The sequence below is a fragment of the Anthonomus grandis genome, chromosome 8, assembly GCF_022605725.1.
Source record: "Anthonomus grandis grandis chromosome 8, icAntGran1.3, whole genome shotgun sequence".
NCBI lineage: Eukaryota > Metazoa > Arthropoda > Insecta > Coleoptera > Curculionidae > Anthonomus > Anthonomus grandis.
The window spans coordinates 6,835,660-6,857,978 of record NC_065553.1 but is presented as its reverse complement, the minus strand read 5'-3'; the positions used below and the strand labels follow the sequence as shown (position 1 = coordinate 6,857,978).

Below are 22,319 nucleotides of genomic sequence, written 5' to 3'. Positions count from 1 at the left end.
AAATCATTTTTCTTTTAACACACCCATGCAATATTTCAATTCAAAGTATATTAGCACCACAAAAAAATTGAAGAAATATAATGATTGTAAGATTGTATGTATTTCCAATAAATTAATACGATGTGAATCCCCGAAAATCAACACCTTGTTGCTAAAGGACCGTTTATACTTAATATTAACGCTAACGCTATGGGATCGTTTAAATTTTTGAGTAACGTTCGGATTCATGCTTATTCGTGCTGTTGAGGATAAACGTCACGAATAAGTCGTGAACGTTCACAACACTAGTCATAACAAATTACATTTTTCATTTAATTTTACTCTTTTTTAATAGGTTTTGACTTTTTAAAGTTAAAAAAAAACTTCAACAATAAAGGTAATTTACGTTTAGATTTATATTCTTTATAAATTTTGGATTTTTTTATTAGTAAATTTAATAAATACAAAAATATAATACATATAAAAAGCAGATTTTTAAATATTTAAAACTTAAAAATTGTATAGTATTGGACTTCATATTTTTGTTTTTCTGTTAAGCCACTGGTACTGGCATCGTGAATATCTGATTCTAGAGGATCAGGTTCAATGCCAAGACCGCCATCAGTTAAATTACGAGAATTATCTTCTTCCGGTGTATCTATTGCAAACTAAATTTTTTTTTACGTTATAATCTACCAAAATTATCAATATTTTATTTGTCATATTTACCTGACCAGTTGTATTTCGTTGGAAATTTTTTTTTTTAAAGAAAAGTGATTTTCGAAAAATCACTTTTCTTTTAAAATTACCACTTCTTACAATTTTTTGCCAAGACATCCCTGTATTCTAAGAATAAATGACGTAGGATTTAATAGTCGAGACCGTCCGCAAACTGTGTTTTATTGTGACTAGTTGGTTAAACCTTATCCCATAAAGTTATCTTATTATCCATATGACTTTTGATTGCCAAATTAATGCTGAAATATAACCTCACCAAAACCTATCAAGCCCTCGTTTATGGCCATAACACCGTTATTGTTGACACTTGACTAGAACTAATTAGATTTTTAATTTACCTAAGGTTCCTAGTTTCACAAAATTTAACCTAAATAGTTCCATCAAGCAAGCCAATGACTATTGCAGAACCTTGGTGCGGCTAAAAGGCAATTTTAAAAACCAACTGCTTGAAAAAATGTTACTTGGGAAAGAGGTTGTGGTATCTATTACGTTTGAAATATTTTATGGACTTTTCTCTCAGTTTAGATTTTCTTTAAGTTATTTAAATCCTATGAAATTTCTTTTTATGAAATCATGAGAAATCCGGTTTTTCTTCTAAATGTTTTAGGGAATGCAACGTCCATTTTTTGTAAAAAGAATTTTTTAATTTAGGTTTAAAAAATCCCTTAACATGAAAGAGCGCTATAGTAGTTGGCTTGAAAAAATAGTTCCAGTAATTCTTTAGATTTTGATATTTGAAGCATGCTTTCACTTATAAGGTTCAAAAAGTATTATATAAAAAAGTTCATGTTCTTAAAATTTTAGCCTAAACTGGCTCAAAATTTTTGTTAAAAAAATACTCTCCTTAATGCCAGTCTTTATATTTTATTAAAATATTATTATTAACTTAGCAGAAACTACATAACCCTGTTAATTCGGAAAGCAAGAATTTATTGGTATATTTTACCTAATATATTTAATTCCTCACCACATTAAGCCCTGAACTATATAATTCAACTTGTCAGATCCATACAAACAGCTGCCTGCAAGTCTAGTTTTCCTCAAAATATCTGATATTGCAGTATGTTATATACAAGGAGAGAAGTTAACGGGATATTCTGCAAAATGTAACGCAGAATAATAGAGGGATAGTATCTAAGGATAGTAATCATCGACACGTGTTTCTGATTATTGGCTTCTTCAAGACAACGTAAGAATATAAAGGTTAATTCAATCCTGGTCAGAATCAGCGACCCTAAAAACTACAGTTTACTGTAGTGATACCTAGTTAATTGGCCTATTTCTGAATTTGCAGGTGTTGTTTTTATGGGTTTCAAAGATTGGCGAATAAGCGTTTCAGGGCTTAATGTGATATTGTATGGTGTGGAATTTTGTGCCGAATGATTGTGCGAAAGCTTCTGTTTTGATAGGGGTGATTTTTAAGATTTAGGGGAGGACTTACCTCAGAAGCCATGGAGTTCCGGGACTCTTAATCAGGGGACCAAAATATACAACATACTACAATATCAAAAAATTTAAATGAACAGCGTTCTACCGAGTATATAAGGAGCCGCATCGCCGGGAGTATTCAGTTGTCAGTTCAGTGAAGTAAAGTTCGGAATATAGGCGCAAAATTTAAATAGGTTTTTGTGGGGAACTGTGTAAGTAAATTACTTGACTACTTCCGATTGTTTTAATTTACATCTAATGAACAGGAAAAACAGTACAATATTTTTAAAGGAAACTTTTTTCAGGAACAACTAGAAGGAAAATATTTAAAAAAAACTGTAAAGTGACCGCGTTGAAGAGTCTTTTTTCGGTTTATTCCCTACTTTAGAATCATTTTTAAAAACCGCCAAAGAAACTTTGCCTTGAAAAGTTCAGCTCATCATTTGCGACTTGGCTGTAAGTTTCCAACAAATGATAGTGTGTGTAAATAAGAATCGGTTTCATACTGCTTCAGATCTTTTGCATGTACATTTAAAGAAAAATTAAATGATATTGTACGGCTTTTTCCACTCGTTAGTGCAATTAAAACAATCGGAAATAGTCAACTAATTTATTTACACACTTCACTAAAAAAACATAATCACTCACGACTTCTAGAGATATTTATTTTTCCTGTATACTATTTAAATCTCGCGCCAATATTCCTAACTTTACTTCACTAAATTGACAACTGACTTCCATCGGCGATGCGGCTCCTTATATACTCAGCTGTTCCGGAAGATTCCCGCTAACATTCAAGACGTCGTGCGGTGTACCATTTGTGTCATTCGAGAATGACGGAAAATCAGCTGGTTTCACAGTGTTTACAATATCGTTACAATGCCATTAGTAAGAGGTCTGCGAGGTTCAGTAATTTCTAATTTTGGGGTCGTCAATCTTAGTAAGATTGGAACCACTGGTTTAAAAAATATGCAATAAAAATTTAGAGGAATCGACTCTTATTAAAAGTGAAAGTGGTTTATCTAAATGTTGTAAACCCTTTTTATTCCATTGGCATAGAAATCTGAAACAAGCGATTATTAAAAAGACCAAATTCCAATCTCGTGATTGTGACATCGTTTTATTTACTCCATAAAAGTTATCAAAGTACAAAATTTCGGAAAAATGGTATGAGCTGTTTTTAAAAAATGATTTTAAAATTGTCATTTTAGGGTCATCTAGCGCCCACACTAAGCCGTTTGGTTGTCACTTATAAGTAAAGTTAGAAATATTGGCGCGAGATTTGAATAAATTGAAATAATCGTGAATGATCGTGTTTTTGTAGTTAAGTGTGTAAATATATTAATGGAGCATTTTCGATAGTATTAATTCACACCTAACGGATGGAAAAACGCTCAATATTATTCGCCTTTACTTGGAATATACAGGTTGTCCGGTAATTAATGGTACTTGCAAAAAATCACAGCCTGCTTATGCAAAAATTAACGTTTAAGTTAAGTTAAAGGTTCTGACCTAAATTATAATTTAGGTCACAACATTTTTATGCATCACTGCCTTTTTCCATTTTTTTTTGTAAAAATCCCATATACTACATTGAACTGGCTCAAAGCTACCGTTTTAGAGTTACTCTTGTTTAAAATTGTTCCACTGCCTAGTTTTTAACAATTTTTACCTAGTAAATAAGTATATTTAAGACAAATAAATGGAAATGATCTTTATTTCAAATAAAACTAAGAAAAACGAAAAAAAAAATTTGAAGGGAAACATCCACGTTACTTTCAGTTAATTATTATTTAAAAATCAGAAATTCTTCAATTTCGTTGATAAGTATCGTCTAATAACTATAGGATGCCAATTCCCCTTGATAATAGACAATATTTATATTAAATTTTGTAGCTTTTTCATAGGTATACACTTGCTTGAAGCAATATTTATAATTTCCTTACAGTTTATAGTAATCCCTATTTTATAATTATTTTAAGAATCGTTTAAAAAAATTGCATTTAATTATTTTGGGAAATTCATTTGGGGTTATATCTTATAGACAAACTCAAACGATAAATTAAATATAATTATATATTTATGGTTTGTTACTATATATTTAAAACCGAAGGTATAGTTATAATGAAGAAGATAAAAATGTTTAATATAATCTCCTAAAAAAGATGACTTAACAAAAAATATCCCTTACATATGTTTTGTTTTAGAATAGGTTTAAATAAATATCGTCTTTATTTAAACTTTATAATGTATACAATAAATGATTAATTACATATTGCAAATAAGACACAATTGGTGAATTTTAACACTAAGGCCACTCATCTACTTAATAATTACACAACACAAATAAGCCAACCGAATCCCCGTAATAAAATTACAGCCCTCTATTGATTTTTAAAACAACAAAAAATCTTTAAAAAATTATTTTACATTGTAATATTTTTAATAATTGAATTTCAGCCATATTTTAATTTAACCACTATAATATAAATTTGTGAAAGTAATGTAAATCAAAAAAATTATAAAAACTATATTCAGACTTATTTCTATTAGAATAAAAGCAAGCAGTTGGTTTTTCAGTTTAATGTGCAGCAATCTTCAGTTTTAAATTTTAACCCAAAAAGTTATAGTTAATTAATTTATAGATAGTTACTGCGTTACAAGTTTTTTTTTCCCAAACTTCTTTAAAGAAAAGAAAGTTTGTCGTCAAAAAATCCAGATATATCTTATATTACAGTAGTGCATCGAGGAGGTAAATTATTGATGATGCCCTAATTATTTTAAAAATAAATTTTACAGTTTGTATAGCTTAACTATATTAGATATCCTCATTTAATTCGTTTGAAATATTTTCATACTTTTTGCAAACATTTTGAATGTACTGTAGCCTATTTTTTCATTTTTGAGACCTCCAAACAAGGGTAGTACATAATAATGCAGACTCACGGACCTTTTTTTGCTGTTTTCGAACTATTTGAATATATAAAGGACTTTTGATTTTGAAGAAGTCTAATTCTGTTTAATGTAAATTTAAAATAGAATAAATTTACCTGAAACATTATCACAACTGTCAAATGCATATATTAAATACAGTAGCTGGCCCAGTCTACAATAATTAAGAGTTAAAGAAATGTATTACGTAAAAGGCTCTAAGATAGGGTGTTATTTAAAAATTTTACCACTAAGTTTTCCTAAGGATTAAAATTGATAAGCACCAGGATGACAAATTGTTATTAAAATGAAAGTTTAACACACACATTTAAGTAAATCTCTCTTTCTGTACTTCTCATTTTTTAGATAATACCTTTAACAGTAATTTAATACACAGATAAGGAGCTATATAGAACATGTGATTAACATTCAGTAATTATTTCAGAAATATTGATATTGCAGACACAGATTATCGCCTGAATGTTCACAGCTATTTAAAAACATTTGTTCTAACTGAAATTTGGTAAATATTCGCAAAATATATTGTGATATCATTACGTTTTTATTTATTCGAACTTATTTTTTCTTTATTTAAATTTGTTCTGTGAGTTTTAGCTTAAAACAATAACTACATTGAACCAGAGGTAGACTAACCACTTTATAATAAAACAAGTTACTTTAACGTTAAAACCACATTTTATTAATATCAAAGAATAGCAAAATTACGGTACTCCAATCATGGCTGCACAAAGAATAAATTCATGAAAATATGTATCGGAAGCAGTAGTCCCGACTTTGGTAATTTTATTATTAACACACCAGCTTAGATTATTATTAATAGTATCAATTGCTGTTTGAACTTTAACAAAAATACCTGCAAAGATCTGAAGTTGTGTAGTTGATAATTTTTTTATTATTATATTTAGTTCTTCGTAGCATTTGTATTCTTCTATATAATTTCCCGAGCAAGCGAACGGTTTAGCTTCTAAAGCAAGTAATTCCTTTTCCAATTTGTTCACTTTCGAGTGTGCGGACATCTTCAGTTTTTGAAAAGATGCAATTTGTTCAGTGACGCAACTGAGAAATTCACCTCCCATTGTTAAACTTTCGATCGTGAAAAACTTGTCGACAGGGCTGGAACAACTACTAAGATCTAAAAATTATTTTTTTAAAAATATACCAATTGATATCTCTTTTTTATTTGATAGGTACCATTTCCTGCCTCTTCTGCATCTTGTATTACTCTATAGGCAATTAAATATAACGGTATTAGAATTCCATTTAATTCCTTAGCAGCCACTGCTGGTAAGTTGGCTAATTTATTCTTAAAGTCCTTTAAAGCAGTTGCCAAATCATTATCCAGTTTTACTGACAACTTTGCAATATTCCTCATATGCTTATGAAGATTATTGATCACTTGTGTTTTAGAAGTTGCTTCAGAAAAGTATAACTAATATAAAATAAATGTTAAATATAAAATTTTAAGAAAATACATGTATGTATATTTATTTTACCTGAAACATTACCAAAACTATAACATGGAAGAAGATGTATAATAACGGCTTAGACATGTTTACTGTGATTGTGTTTTAGCAAAAGCTGCAAGTACACTAAACACATTTAGAGCATCATCGGTGAACCATGTTTAAAAGCAATTTCAAAAAATTTATTATTTTACGTGACCTGTATGACTGAGTGTAAATAACTTAAGGATTTTTGCCTGTTTAATAAATTATATATTTCTTTAATTTTAGGTAATTTATGCCAACTAATATCGGTATATTTTTATTTGCATGCATTTTTTACATAATTGATCAAATAACGTCATATTTTTAATAGCACCACCTAAAATAAAACTAATTAAAATATTAAATTTTTTAACTCTAAAACAAAGCTGATTACAACACAAAGATTATGCAAAGACGTCTCTTGGCGTCATTTTAGGAAGGCCACTTTGACGTCTTTATATCGTCCTGATTGGTCAAAACAAAATTTTAAAGTAGTAAAAGAAGTAAAAAAATTAAAAAGAACAGACAATGTCGAGAATTCAACCCGGGATCACCTTCATCGTATTTGCTGTACAACAAATAATTTTCAACACTTAGTTTTTTTCTCCTTATGGGCTTATTTATCAACCGATTTAAAAAATAATCATATAAAATTATTGGGAAAAAGAAACCGCATTTCAAAAGTGGTTGTTCCCAATAATGTACTGTTTAAAAAAATAAAGTAAATGCCAAAATTAATGGTTTGGACAGTTTACAAAGATTTAGGTTATGCAATGAAAACTATTTTTTCGTGATTACTTGATTAAAAATTAAAACTTTAAATGCATTCATGGCACCCTATTTTAAAATATAAAAAAATATTTTTTCTATGAGTATAAAACAAAAAGTAGAAAATACAGTATCATTGTAAATTACAGTAACATCAACTATTCTATTGATCTACCAAATTTCATTCGTTTATATTGAAAAGTAACAAAGTTATTTAGTGTTCCCTTTTTTCTGTGTCACCCGGTATATACCTTAGAAATATTTATTATATATCCTGGAATATTATAAATGTATTTGTATATTCTATAAAGATACATGTAACAGAAACATAGAATATAATAGATGTTTATGAGACATCCATAGAATATGTAACTCTTGGATATAGTTTAAATATCTAGTGTATTTAGGATATACACTGTACATACTAATAGTATATTTCATGTATTACCTAGTGTGTGACAAATGTATATTTATTTCATATCCATAAAATAAACAGAGCATTAAAAATAGACATTGTATGTATATACGTCAGGATATTATGAATATACATAGAATTTACATATAATATTTGTTTGCTATGTGGCTTGTTAATCGATTTTCATACAACCATCGCTGTACTTTTGCAAATTCTAGTGTGGCGAGCTCCACTGTTGATTTCCACGTGTGTAAAGAGTGCTGTATCATCTGCATAGGAAATTAGTTTACTGAATGCAGTGAGTCTTTAAAGGACATTGATACAGATTGAGAATAAGAGTGAGCAAATTACAGTACCTTGCAGGACACCACATAGAGCCAACTCTCATCAATTCTTACACATGGAATGTCATGTGAAATGGTGTCAAAGGCTTTAGTTAAATCAATAAAGATTGCAAGAGGCTTCTTATCTTTATCTATAGAACTATAAATAAAGTTTAATACCTCAAAGAGCGCGTCTTCTGTTGACATTCCTTGTCGGAAACCCAATTGGTTAGATGATAAAATATCATTTTTATCTACGTGTTTTATGATTCTATCTCTGATGCAGTGTTCTAATATTGCTAATAAAAGATTATTGGGTGATAATTCCCGGGTAAATGCCTCTCTTTTCCTTAATGAACAGGGATTACAACCGTTTTTTTTATTGAACCGGTATCTTTCCAGTTGATATTGAAGAATTAAAGATATGGGCAAGAGGCTTGGCTATGTAATCTTTTATAATTGTTAACTACCAATACCTTCCAGTCCAGATGCAGAGTTATTTTTTAATGAAATTATATTTTTTAATAGTTCTTCCTCTGATACAGGTGTCATAAATAAACTAGGATAATTATTATTATGTGCTGAATACTGGCACGATTTATTTTGCATTCTCTATAGCACTATGCATAGAGTCTGCCTCCATGTATGAATGGCCAGATTCTAAGAAATTATGCTGTATAGTTAACGATAAGTTAGTATTTTGTACAACAAACATAAATAGAGCAGCAATAAATTGGTTTCGTAATTTCTATTTCGGTAATATTTTATGGCAAATTGTGCATGAATGTAAGCACGCAAGTTCCGATTTTTACTCGTTGGCCATTAATTTCCACGCATAGCAGTGAACTGAAAAAAGACTTAAACAGTTTTAATCTTCTCCCGAAGATGCTAACATTGTTAGCGAAACACGTGTCGAAAGTAAAAATAAAGAGTTTTGGTCAGTGGTAAAACTGTCTCGTAATTCAAGTCGTAATAGTCAATTTTTACCTAAAAATATTAATTATTTTTTCATTTTTAGGCATACAGAAAAGGGAGTTAAGTCCACTTGATCAGTTTTTCCTGAAAATAATTCGGTTGTCATGACTTGTATATTTTAATATAATGTGTGGCAACATCAGTTTTTGAATTTGACTTGGTCACTTTTACCAGATATTCGGCAACTCCTTATTTATTTATTTATTTATTTATTTACACCACATAAACAGATTACAAAATCCAATTATTTAGTGGGAAAAATATCATAATTACAACTTAAAATTAACTATCCAAATACAAAACTAACGTACAATGAATAAAGATAACAATTTAATGAACTTAAACTACAAAGTTTAGATTTTTAATATTTCTAATGCTGCAGCTAAATATGTCACACTGGCTCTGCACAGCATTATATCCCCAGCTCTGCGCAAGGAAGAAAATTTAGAAATATTAGTTGTGGCTCTTGTTGAGGAAAAGGTAGGAGGATTTCTTGTTAAGACCATTGGAAGGTGAAAGTTTAACATTCCCAACAAGTCTGGTGAGTCGATCAAGTGGTTTACCAATTTATATAAAAACTGCAGATCAACTGATTTACGTCGAACATTAAGCGGTCATATGGAAAATCTGTCAAGTAAAGTTTGCTGTAAAAACCGATCTCCGGATACACTTTGTCACATTTAAACCAGAGATATTTCAAAAATTTTCGTTGGACATTTTCGATATCTTGAATATGACATTGATAAAAAGGAGACCAAACTTGCGAAGCATATTCAAGAATGGTTCTAACGAGCGAAAAATATAATCATTTTAACGTAAATATATTGTTAAAATGCTGTGTATTTCGAATAATAAATCCCAAGATTTTATAGCATCGGCTCACTTTATCTGCAATATATGGAACAAAAGATAGACTGGTATCGAATGTAATTCCCAAGTCCTTAAACACCTCTGATCTAGGAATAGGTACATTGTCTATAGAGTATTCGTAGTGTATGGGATTTTTCTTCAAAGTATATGAGATCACAGTGCACTTGGCAACATTAAGAGGAAGATTGTTGTTTTTACACCAGGTGTTGAGGAATCATTTTGAAGTACAAGGCAATCAGATATATTGTTGCTTTTAAAATATATTTTATTATCATCAGCAAACAATAGACTCTCCACTTTAAGATGCTTGGACATATTATTAATAAATTAATCAAAAAATAGTGGCCCCAAAATTGAGCCCTGAGGTACACCAGATGTGGGAATTATTTTAACCGAGGTGTGACCATAGCACTCAACATGCTGTATGCGTTTTGTTAAATAGGAAATAAAAAAATTATTTAACTGTGTGGAAAAGCCATAATATTGATCAAGATTATTTATGAGAATGCTATGGTCAAGTCGGTCAAAAGCCTTAGAAAATTCGGTGTATATCACGTCTATTTGAGAATTTGAGTCGGAAATAAATTATAAATTGGTTTCGATTAGTTACTTAGTTACTAAACTAAATTCGTGGTAGTTGATCTACCCTTCATGAATCCATGTTGGCGAATATCAATTATATTTTTCATGCGTGGATAAAGTATAGAATGCAGAGTTCGTTCAAAACACTTTGAAAAATTATTGATAATAGTTATAGGCCGATAGTTTTCAATTTTATTTTTATCATTATTTTTATGTACAGGAATAATTTTTGAAGCTTTCCATAAATCTGGAAATGTTTCTGATTTTAAAGACAAATTAAAAAGTACTGTTAGGGGCTTGGCAAGTACGTGTGCACAGTCAGAAATAAAAAATACTGGAATCTTATCTGGTCCCACAATACTTTTAGGTTTGGTTGTTTTTAAGGCACATAATACTTCTTTTTCTGTAAATACTGTTATGTTAATTGTGTCGGCATTACTATTGCTATTATTTTCCATATTAAGGGTATGTGTAGAAGTGGTATATGAGCTTTGAAAGAATTTAGCAAATGCATCAGACATATTCTGGGGTAGAGTATTATTGCGTTGTGAACTTATGCCTTATTACCTTGAAATTGTTAAAAATTTGACTTGGTCATTTTTCACAGTACACCCACGATATGTTAAAACTAAATTAGTCAAATAAAAGACATTAATGAGACTTAGGAACTTGAGATTAAAGAAGACTTGAGAGAAAATGTGATTTTTTTCCAAAAAAATCTACCAACATGCCCATAACTCAAAAACGAAGAGAGTTGAAAATTTAAATGAATATTCTTCAATTAAAATGATTGGACACCTATTTCAGGATTTTTTTAAAAAATGTACAAGAAAATGAAAAAGATTTTTTTTTGAGAAAATGTGATTTAAAAAAAAATCTACCAACATGGTTATAACTCAAAAACGGAGAAAGCTAGTAAGTTGAAAATTTTTACAAAAATTCCTCAATTAAAATAATTAAGACACCTATTTCAGCGTTTCTTAAAAAATGTACAAGAAGATGCAAAATAATTTTTTTTGAGAAAATACGATAAGATTTTTTTTTCAAAAAATCCTATCAGCATGCCCATAACTCAAAAACGGAGAAAGTTAGAGAGTTGAAAATTTGTACAAAAATTCCTCAATTAAAATAATTAGACAAGTATTTCAGCGTTTTTTAAAAAAATGTACAAGGAGATGAAAAATAATTTTTTTTGAGAAAATACGATTACGATAAGATTTTTTTTCAAAAAATCCTATCAGCATGCCCATAACTCAAAAACGGAAAGTTAGAGAGTTGAAAATTTGTTTAAAAATTGCCCAATTAAAATATTACCAAATTAAATTATACCATATTACCTTGCCCAATTAGACACCTATTTTAGCGTTTTTAAAAAATGTACAAGATGAAAAAGAATTTTTTTTTGAGAAAATGAGATTTTTTTTCGAAAAACCCTACCAACATTCCCATAACTCGAAAACGAATAGAGTTAGAGAGTTGAAAATTTAAATAAAAATCCCTCAATTAAAATGATTCAGGGATAAACCTATTTCAGGGTTTTTTAAAAGATTTACAAGGAGATAAAAAAACTATTTTTTTCGAAAAAATTTAATTTTTCAAAGTCAATTTTTATTTTATGAAAAATTTATTGCAAACTTACCATTATAATCACGATTTTAACAAATTATCTCAAACTAAAAAAAAAAAAAATATAAATATTTCTTAAAAGGTCTATTTTACTCTATAAAACACGTGAACCAACCGCTGGAATAAATAGACAACCAATTCTAGGCAAATTCATGAGAGAAAATTATAATCGTATATTAATTTATGTAAATAAAATAACAAGATAAATCAAACAGAAAACTTGTTATAAAGTCAAAATATATATTTAAATATCAGCAATTAAAATAATTCTCACAACGCTAGGAGGGCACATTTTCCCCGGCATTGATCCTCAAAACGACTGGCACACTCGTACAAGGCAAAATGGCCAACTCGGTCACTACAGCTGTCACTAAATCCGGTGGAGTAACGTCATAAAGTAAATTCAAAATTTTCAATTTGGGATTGTCTTTTTGAGCCTGTAAAGGACTTGGCGTGCTCGCGGTGTCGATTGTACAAAGTGAACTTGGGTCATCTAATGAATTTAATATATTGTAGGAAAATTAACTATTTTAACATGTTTTCTTTTCTTACCTATTTCATTGTAAACGAAAGAGTCAGTTTGTACCCTCTCGCTAAACTTGTAGGTTTCGCAACAGACTAGTACAGGTTTGTTGTACGCTTGAGCTACCAGAGCCACTTGTGCGGTACCTAAAAATTATTATTAAGACGTTTTTATATGTATTTAATAGAATCATATACAGGTTGGGGAATTGAAGATTACGCATTAGCCAAAATAATGACTGCACACAGTACTGTTGAATTTTGAACCGCTATTTTCTTTTTTTTAAATTTATTATTTATTTTATTCAATTTATACTCCTTCCGAAAGAGTACGAGTTTGTTTTCTATTACATTTGAAAATAGACCGATTCCTTGCGAAAAATAATTTTGAGACATCAAGACCCTTCTATCGAAAGGATCCAGAAGGAAGACCGACTGGAAGAAACAGTTGGGCTATTTTTTATTGATATATTTTAAACGAAATTTTTGGTAAAAAAATTCGATACGCGGGAAATGATAAATACCAAACTTTGGAGGTCAATATCTCGGCTTCTATGAGAACTGTCGGGAATATTTCAACGGTTTTGTCTTAGTTTCATCCTTCCGAATCCAACGAGACCATCCACAAGAATGTAGCTTTGTTAGTAGCCGAGATATCGCATTTTTGGTGTCCATTTTTGGCCTCAAAACCGACGTCTCAAATATTCCAGAAATGTGGAGTAATTTTTACAATTTTATTCTAGGCATTTTTACTTTCTTCCTAGTACTTTTCCTCGCAATTTTAAACAAAAGAAAAATGTTGATTTTTCGTTGTATGTACACGTCATCCGAGTGACGGTGGTGTCACCCCCGCCCAGGGGACTCCACGTGTTAACGTGAATGTTAAACTTTTGAACTTGTGTCCCTCTAGCAAGCAAAATAGACGGGTCAAGAAGTTTTTAAAAAAAAAAATTAATATGAAAATACGAATTTTAAAAATACAATTCTCTGAAACTTATTTTGGATTTTCTCTATTTATAAAGATGTAGTAAAAATTGAAAACGAAAACGGTAATCTCCAATTTTGTCCGGATATGCAATTTTAACCCAATTGAAACTCTTACTTTCTTTTAAAATGAACAACACCACAGCTTTCACATAAAAATGTATGTTCAAGTATATTTTGCAATTATACTGTACCTATTCTAGACATCACGCTGCCATTAGTCAACAAAGCATGCGCCCCTAACAAAACTTTGGTGACGTGTTTCATGACACAACTCAGGCCTCCGATTAAGGTGTATCTACACTTGACCCCGGCCGTGACGAGCCTTCTAAGCATTTCCCTGCCTTCTAAGAGGGGCCTGTTGTCCGCTATTATAACTGAGAATTTTTTGCCCTCCTTGTTTGCTTCTATGAGGATATTTCTTATTAGGGAGGAGCTAAAACAAGAAGCAACATGAAGAAAAAAATGTTTTAACAACTGATGAAAGCTTACCATCCATAAATTAAAATAACATCTCCATCGACGATTTTTTTAGTAACTTTAATACTAATTGCCTCCCATGCTTTCCTAAGGTCGTTTTTAATATAGGTGTCGATGGCGTCGATGAGTTTGGCTCGTTTTTCGTTGTCCGACATGTTTGTTTCTTTGTCGATGCTTTGCCTTAGATGTTGTTTAAACGTTCTTAAAGCGTTCGTCATTGAAACAGCAAAAGGTCTACATTCCTGAAGATCATTTAGAGATTAAAAGACTTTTAACCTGTGATTCATTAAGAATGAAGATTTTGCAAAATAATGTTCTAAAAATATTGTGTAATTATAAAAGACGCAGTAAAACAGAAATTTTGTATCAAGATTTAACATACCAAAACTTAATGTGATCCATTTATTTGTATAATAACTGATTTACATGTTACAGGATGATTAAGGAATCCTTTTAATCAGGCATGTAAAGTATACAAAAACCATTTTTAGATATTATTCAGTTGTAAATTATCGGTTAGTATAGGGATACATAAGATTTTAGAGGCCATCAGATCTCTGAGCACTGGGCAGATAATATTTAATAACCTAAATGGCTTACAAAAAATTTGTTTATATATATATATTATTGTTTTTCTGTTTGTACATCTGTTTTGCTAATGTAAAATGAAAATCCTTTAGTCTCCCTCTCCATCTCCTTAACTTAAAATTCCCTACATGTTTTGGACACAGTGGTGTCCATCATCGGGTAAAAGGTTTAAAATTGGTAACAGGCACACACCCCTGGGTTTGATTATGTATTAAAAACTCTCCGTTTAATATTATTCACATTAATAATAATAATAGAGGTTTACTATTAAGAAAATGAAGCTATGATATAGAAAAAGGTGGAAGTCATATTCTCATTTATATATCCTTATCTCAGTTTGAGAATTAGAAGCATATGGGAATGAAGTGATGTTTTTCGGGTATATTTTGACAAATTAAAGCAGAAAAACAATATTTCCAGGTGGTCCAAACACTATTAAAAGAATAATACAACTATGTTGACACATAACTCTCTAACGTCAAAGTTCTTTTGCTTTACTAAATAAAGTAATAGGCTAATAACATACTATATAAATAGGCTATGTAAGTCCTTTGGAATAACTGGGTTTTTTAAAAACTATGCCTTTACAATATTCAATTTTTTTTTTTAAATTTAGAATAGGGTTACAGAACTGTAATTTATAATTTATCAATGCTATAGAATTTCCTGTTTTTAAGGGTGAAAAAAAGCTTCCATTATAAACTGACAAATTTATGAAATAAGTCTGTGGAGAACTAAGTGGGAAGTAAAGAGAACCAAGCATATCCTTAGATCCACATGAATTTTTCTTTTTAAGGCTAATAGTTGAAAATTTAATTATAATTTTATAGAGAAAATTAATAACTAACTATTGGTAGTATAATAAACTAACACTACTAAACATTGCTGATGACAAACTAATGAAAAATATGTTTTCAACTATGTTTTAATGCTGCAACCAATTTACAACAAAAATGCTTACATCTGACTGGAGTAATCAGTAATCATACTGAACATATTAAACATATTTTTGAATTTTAAAAAATATTTCTAATTTGACTTTCTTAAAGTTTTTATATACCACAACAGTTTATTGTATAACTTTTTATAGTCTTTGTGACTCACCTGTAAATAATTTGTGCAGCTTTGCAAGATTCCTTGGGTATACCTAAAAAACTCATGTTTCTGTGGGGCCTGCAAATCATTTATAAGAGTTCTAATAGCAGCCAACAATGCTAAACACCTTGCATTTGATCCTATTATTGTTTTTTCTGCATACTGAACACCTAACTTTACAAAAGCTGGATGAATATCTTTAAAATTTACTAGTTTGTTAGCATAGTCAGGATGGGGTTCTCTGTAGAGGTGCTGAACAAGTTGCACATGTTTTTTTTTAGGTTTTTTCATATCTATGGGCTTCTTAACTGGTGTTTTTTGCTCGGCTGGTCTAGCAGGCCTAGGTTCAGATGGTTTCGGTTTCTCTACTTTTGACTTTTCTTCCTTTTTGTCCTTTTCGACTTTTGCCTGCCTCTGGGCCTCTTGCTGTTCGCGCCTCTTGGCTTTTAGTTCAGCTTTGCTTAAACTTTCTTTACCATCTGGTGTCTCAGCCTTGCCTTTTTGCTCACTAAGTTTTTTTTCCCATTCCAGCTTTCTGAGCTGTTTTTCTGTTAGTTTGTCATTGGCAGCACCTTCAGTTGTGGTAATGTTTGGGTTTTGGTCCCTATGGGGCTTGTTTTTCTGCTTTTTTGACTCTTTCTGTGATTTGGCATGGTCCTGGGTTGCATCAGCAATATCAGCATTCGCTGAAAATATATTTTATATAACTTTTTTTCTCATAATAAAATCAATGCTTTTTATTATGTACCTTTGTCTAAACTGTTTTGATTCATGGTGTGCAGGTTTTAAAAAAATAATTTTATTTAAATATAATTGGAAAAGTAAACATTAAACATAACCTAAAAACAATATTATGATGGACACATACAGAATGACAGGAAAGCATAGAATAAATAAGAGGGACTTCAAATGACATGCATATTTCCGATATCTTATTTTTCACACTTGACGGTTAGTAGTTCCAATCGCTCGAAAGGGTGGCGTGACTGACGCGAGGACTTGATATTAACAGCTGATATTGATTGACATTGTCAAACCTGTCAATGTTTGTCTAGTTTTCTTTATAATTCATATAATTGATATTAAATTGTAATATAATCAGTAAAATCTTACATTTTACTTGTTAGTGACTTAATTAGTCAAAATGTCAGTAGTCTGTTTCCCGTGAAACACTGGAGAAAATCTTCATGAAAAATCTACAGATAAGTACTTCTTAAATGTGTGTATATTAATTTTATATTTTTAAGTTTATTACTTGAAATTCTAAAAAAAACAAAGAAAATAAATTTTAAGAGGCAAATGTGTAATTTGTTATTGTTTTTATTTGTACTTTATAATAATACCTAAATGTTTTGTGTTGACATGTAAAATCATTTCCAATCCAAATGGAAATTATTATGCAACTTATGATGCAACTTCAAATGGTTTCTGAGGAAACAATAGATTAAATTAACCCATACATCAGAGTTATATCAGGTACGTAGTACATTGAATTTTTAATTTAAGTAGAATATACTTTTATGTTAACTCATAACCAATTTCTTTTTAGTTTTTGTTATCTCTTGTGGACTTTAGCTTTTATCTTCTCTGATATAAAGTGTATTTTTGATTACCAATTGAAAAAACATTATTATATATAAATTATTGAGAATACTTTTTTGTTTTCTTTATTGTGTTATATTTTTATTTATTACAGGGAACTATTTTCATATTGTTTTTATTGATCTCATTATCATTTATGTTGGATGGCAACAGTAAACTGTATTGTAAAAATTATCTCTACCTGAACTTATTGGCAGTGCCCATTGTCTCGGGGGATTTGGAGATGAGAATAATAGCATATGTAATCAGAGATAATTACTGTAATGTTAGAGATTAAATTATAATAGACTAACAGCTGTTAGTATAGCTCATGCGCTGTACTTATTTTTTTTGGTGATTTACCGATATTTTCTGTTTTCGAATCTGAATTCGAATAATTGTTATAGACTATTAGATTACTAATATGCCGAATTTACACTTGAAGTCGCATTTGGCCCGTGGATTGATTATGAATACAGATTAAGTATGAGGAGGTCCACTTAAGCAGAGCTTATATTATCTTTTCTTGGAATATATGATGTGAACAGCTCTTATTATCTTACCTTATCTATCTCTCCAATTAATTTTGATAGTGATGTTGCATAAATTATGCCAATACTGCCGTCATTAGGTAAAACGCCGTATCTGAGAAAATGGCTGAACGAAGTATTTGCAGGTTTTGCTTAACTTCATAGCCGTTGTAAGTTTGAGATCCGAGGTTGGCAATAAATATTGGATATTCATAAAATTTTCTCGGAAATTCATATTTTGGCAAAAAAAAGTTAAATAAACATGTACATCACAAATTATGGAAGATGCCGCGTTTTCTCTAAACACTTACAGCATGGGCATGATGATTAACTGATTAGAAAAAATGCAGTACTGCGTTTCTCCTAAGCTGTTTATAAGCAAAACAAAAACGTAATAGTTTTGTATTTTGTTTATTTGACATATTTATTACAAAAAATGGTATTCTAACAAAACTTCAATTCTTAACAAAATAATTTATTCTTAACAAAATTCAGGTGCATTGAAACAGCAATATTAAATTAAAAAAGCTTAATTCCTGAGAAAAGGAAGTCAAGTTGAAGTTGGATTTTTGGATAAATTCCAAAACGTTTTTCGATTTTCTGGCAAAACCTCATTAAGGTTTTGTAAGATATTATCCCTTTTCTCTCTTGGGAATCCCCGTGGTTGCATTAAGCATTCTGGAAGCTTCATTCCATTTGGTTTTGTGGCTTTAATTTGCAAAAAGTCTAGGCAATTTAAAGGTTCCATATTATCGTACGAAACCTTATAGAGCAGGTGATACGCGCCCCTGATTGCGGTGAATTGAACTATGTTTTTTAAATATACCCGGCATGGTGGCTCCTTTAGTTTTTTTCTGAGAAACATGGGACTTCCAATTATAAAAATCTTTAGTTGCCATTTCTTTCACATCCACCTTACCTTTATTTGCGGTTGAAACTGCATCCACAAAATCTCCAAAATCGTATGTTTTGCCTTGCTTCCTTAGGGATAGTTCCACCTAGTGGTGGAATCTATCCGCCGACATAAAGGTGTGGCCGGGTCCGAAATAATGAATGTTAATTTCATTAGCAGTGATATCGCTTGAATTAATTAAGTAAACAAGAAACCTTGCAAAACACCAATTTTTGTTTTGACTCGAACAGTTGTCGAGCCAAATACTGACACATTTGGAATCCCGTTGTTTAATGAAAAATGCGTAAAATGCACTTATGAGGTCTTCCTGACATCTACCACTAATTCCTTCATGCCAAAGAACTGCCAATGGCTTGGATTGCTTATTACTGTTACCCAGAGGAACAAAACTTTCGTTATACACAGAAAGTCTTTTAATAAATAAAACTTTTTTAAATGAGTCAACTCTTGGCAGCATTATAACTTTCTGAAGATCTGCCGAAAAGTGTGTGTTTGTTTCTGGATTTTTAGCAACGTGTTGACGATAAAGTTCTCGGGACCCGTTAGCCAAGTCGATGTGCTCTTTCCAAGATCTACATAATTCGCAAGTCTCAAGTTGAGGCTGAGTCTCTTTGTGATCGTGCAATTTCATACCCTCATAATGCTCACACTCCTCATTGCCGAGTTTTGTAAAAAATATATTTTTTTTCTTCACCTCGCATCGGTACCGCATTATATAAAACGTTAATTGCCAGGAATTTTTCTAAAAAAATAGCGTGCATGTACCTAATCGTTACATCACTATGTAAATATCTGACATTTAGCGCGTGTTCACGACGATAATGTGATATAACGGAATTAAAAGATTCTATATGTTCATTAATTTCATTTTTAGGGATAAAATTAACTGGTTTTCTTTTACCACGTTTATCTGCTACTGGTGTAATGCTTCCTCTCGGTGTTTTCGAAGGAACTTCGTAAATGAATCTATCGTTACTTGGTTTATACCCTAACGTACATAAATAAAAATGTTTACAGACATGCTTTGTTATTCCTGAGTCATAAGCCTTTCAAAGTATATTTAAAAGAATTATTTCTAGTGTATCCTTCAAAGTCTACTTGTTTTGTTCTTTTTTTATTTCAAGACGCTCACAGGATTGTAAAATAAAAGCTCGTCTGTTCATATAGGATAGACTCCAAAACTCATTATTAATTTTGATCCGCAAATCTTTTGAAAAAGACAAGGAACACTGCAATTTACATTTCGAATTACACGGAGAAAGGACAGCATGTTTTTTTCTGATTAAGTCAGCATTATGTTGTTTTCGCGTTTCAACACTATCTTTTATTTTTTTTCTCTTTCGTATTGCTCCAAGTTTCGTATGAGTTATGACAGGCACCTAAAAAAATTAATCATATCTTACCTGAGGCACTTCTTCTATCGCGTTAACATTAAAGTTATTTAAAACAGCCATGCCAGCTTTAGGTATAGATAAATCCTAAAATTTAAAAAAACTATAACTTTAAGCACAGCATAAAGAAACTTAGTTTCTTTATGCTGTGCTTTAAGAATAATAATATAAATTTAGAAATGCCAACCTGAGGTATTTTTTCTGTAAACAAAATCTGATTCACACCTCCAGCTCCGTCTATTTCAGGATTATTTATTTCAGAGCATAATGATTGGTTTTTATCATAAATTAACAATTTCGCTGCAATCAATAAGTACTTTTTCCCCTAAAATGACTTCATTGTCGATATACGTCGTTCCGTCCTCTGTTATAATTGGGATGTTATTTATATCCTGAACAATTATTATAGGTGTATCATTTAAATTGGTATCAAAAGAGTTATTACATTGAACTTCAGGAGTATCCAAACTATTACCGCAGTTAAAGTGTAGATTAGAGTTTGTGATTGGCATTAAAAACTGCTGTTGTTCTTGACAATAACAATTATCATTATTTGGTGAATTATTTAAATCACTGGATATTTCCATTGCAGCAGCAGAAGTCGATGGTATTATGATGGGGCATTCACTTTGTTGTTTGCCAAGGTCATAATAAGTTTCGTTCGTTAAGACATTCCTAGCTATTACTAAATCTTTACTCCTTTGCACGAGCCTTTGCACTAATAAATGTTAAAAATAACACCATAAAGCAACACCAAACTTGAGAAAAAACTCAATCTTAATGCTTGAAATACAAACAGAAACTAACACAAAACAAAAAATGATTACAAAAACAGCGACAACGTGCAGACCGCGTAAAAAAAGCAGTCTAAATGTAGCATAAACGGGCTAAATGATTTGTGCTTAGGAAAAACGCCGCATAAGGGGCTGAGTTAAATACCGCATTTTTTCTAAGCTAGCAAGCGATGCCGCGTTATTTCTAAGTACAAATGGAACTTTGAATCAGATACCGCAAAAATAGATCGTTATTTCTATTTTGGTGATGTTTGCGGCGTTTTACCTAAGTTATAATGATAGAATTTAAAATAATTAACGAATATACCAATATCTCATTTTTTAAGAATTTTGCCGCGTTTTCGCTAAGCACGGCAGAATAACATCAATTACTCCAGCACACATTTTTAATGTAGGTATATGGCTCATAAAAGAGAAAGGCGATTTTAAACCATACAACCCTCCTGTTTTATTAATGTACTACAATTCAATCCCAATTACTTTTTTTAATATGTTTTATAAGTATAGGATTATTTTATTTTGAACTGTATAAATTTGGTCTTGAATAGTTGATTTAATTTTATCAACTGACAACTTGGTTTTTGTTTCTTTTTTGGAAGAAATATTTATTATGATCCCTATGAGCAGTCAGATGATAAACAGTGAGAATACAATTCATTAGTAAAGTCTAAATTAATGTATGGCTCTATGTTGTGGTTCCCCATCTATGATGTTCATGTTAACAGACTGGAGTATGTACAGCGCAGATTCTTAAAGTTACTTTCTGTTAAGTTGGATGGAGAATATCCAGTAAGAGGTGTGGAACAGGAGTACCTGCTGAATAGATTCAACTATTTGTCACTAAAGCAAAATACTATTCTCTCTAGTCAGATATTTTTATATAAACTTTGCAATAATAAAATTGATTGTTCTGATCTCTTAGAGAGGCTACCTCTATTTGCTCCTCCTGCCAATACAAGGAGGCACCATATATTTTATCCCTCTCTTAACTTAACAAATCGGTCCAGCAAAGCTCCACTGTGCCGTGCTTGTACATGGTATTAACAGATGAATGCTATAGATGTCGACATCTTTAGCAGCACTGAATATGTTTTTAAAAAAAGGATGTGTTCCTCTCTTAATTTGAATGATACCTGATTATTTTTCTGTGATTGTTATCATTTGGTTAGTGTGTCTTATATTCTTACAATTATGCTATTGTTTTAAATTTTAAATTTTGTAATCACTCTATATTGGATCTTATATAATTTTTTTATATTATTTTTTTTGTACTACTTATTTAAGGTGTTTATAACTTG

The 22,319-nt window shown here is 30.6% G+C and overlaps 1 protein-coding gene and 1 long non-coding RNA gene across 2 annotated transcripts; both read right to left on the bottom strand.

Moving 5' to 3' along the window:
- Positions 1-5,753: 5,753 nt before the first annotated feature.
- On the bottom strand, positions 5,754-6,747 carry LOC126739718 (uncharacterized). The gene is made up of 3 exons (XR_007661690.1): positions 6,591-6,747; positions 6,289-6,526; positions 5,754-6,229 (listed from the first exon to the last, which is right to left on the bottom strand). It is a non-coding gene; the product is annotated as an uncharacterized LOC126739718 (long non-coding RNA).
- A 5,545-nt stretch (positions 6,748-12,292) lies between these two features.
- On the bottom strand, positions 12,293-16,720 carry LOC126739304 (translation initiation factor eIF-2B subunit delta). Its single transcript, XM_050444931.1, has 6 exons — positions 16,561-16,720; positions 15,822-16,498; positions 14,142-14,371; positions 13,844-14,085; positions 12,696-12,812; positions 12,293-12,636 (listed from the first exon to the last, which is right to left on the bottom strand). Exons 1-6 carry the CDS (start codon positions 16,583-16,585, stop codon positions 12,422-12,424), a joined length of 1,506 nt encoding a protein of 501 aa, XP_050300888.1. The 5' UTR covers positions 16,586-16,720; the 3' UTR covers positions 12,293-12,421.
- Between the last annotated feature and the right edge of the window lie 5,599 nt (positions 16,721-22,319).

Excerpts from the sequence above, each read along its gene's own strand:
- LOC126739304 (XM_050444931.1), bottom strand. The coding sequence starts at position 16,585 with ATGAATCAAAACAGTTTAGACAAAG. Across the intron at positions 16,499-16,560 it reads TCAAAACAGTTTAGACAAAG|CGAATGCTGATATTGCTGAT; the intron begins GTACATAATAAA and ends ATATATTTTCAG. Across the intron at positions 14,372-15,821 it reads GCTGCACAAATTATTTACAG|GAATGTAGACCTTTTGCTGT; the intron begins GTGAGTCACAAA and ends AATGATCTTCAG.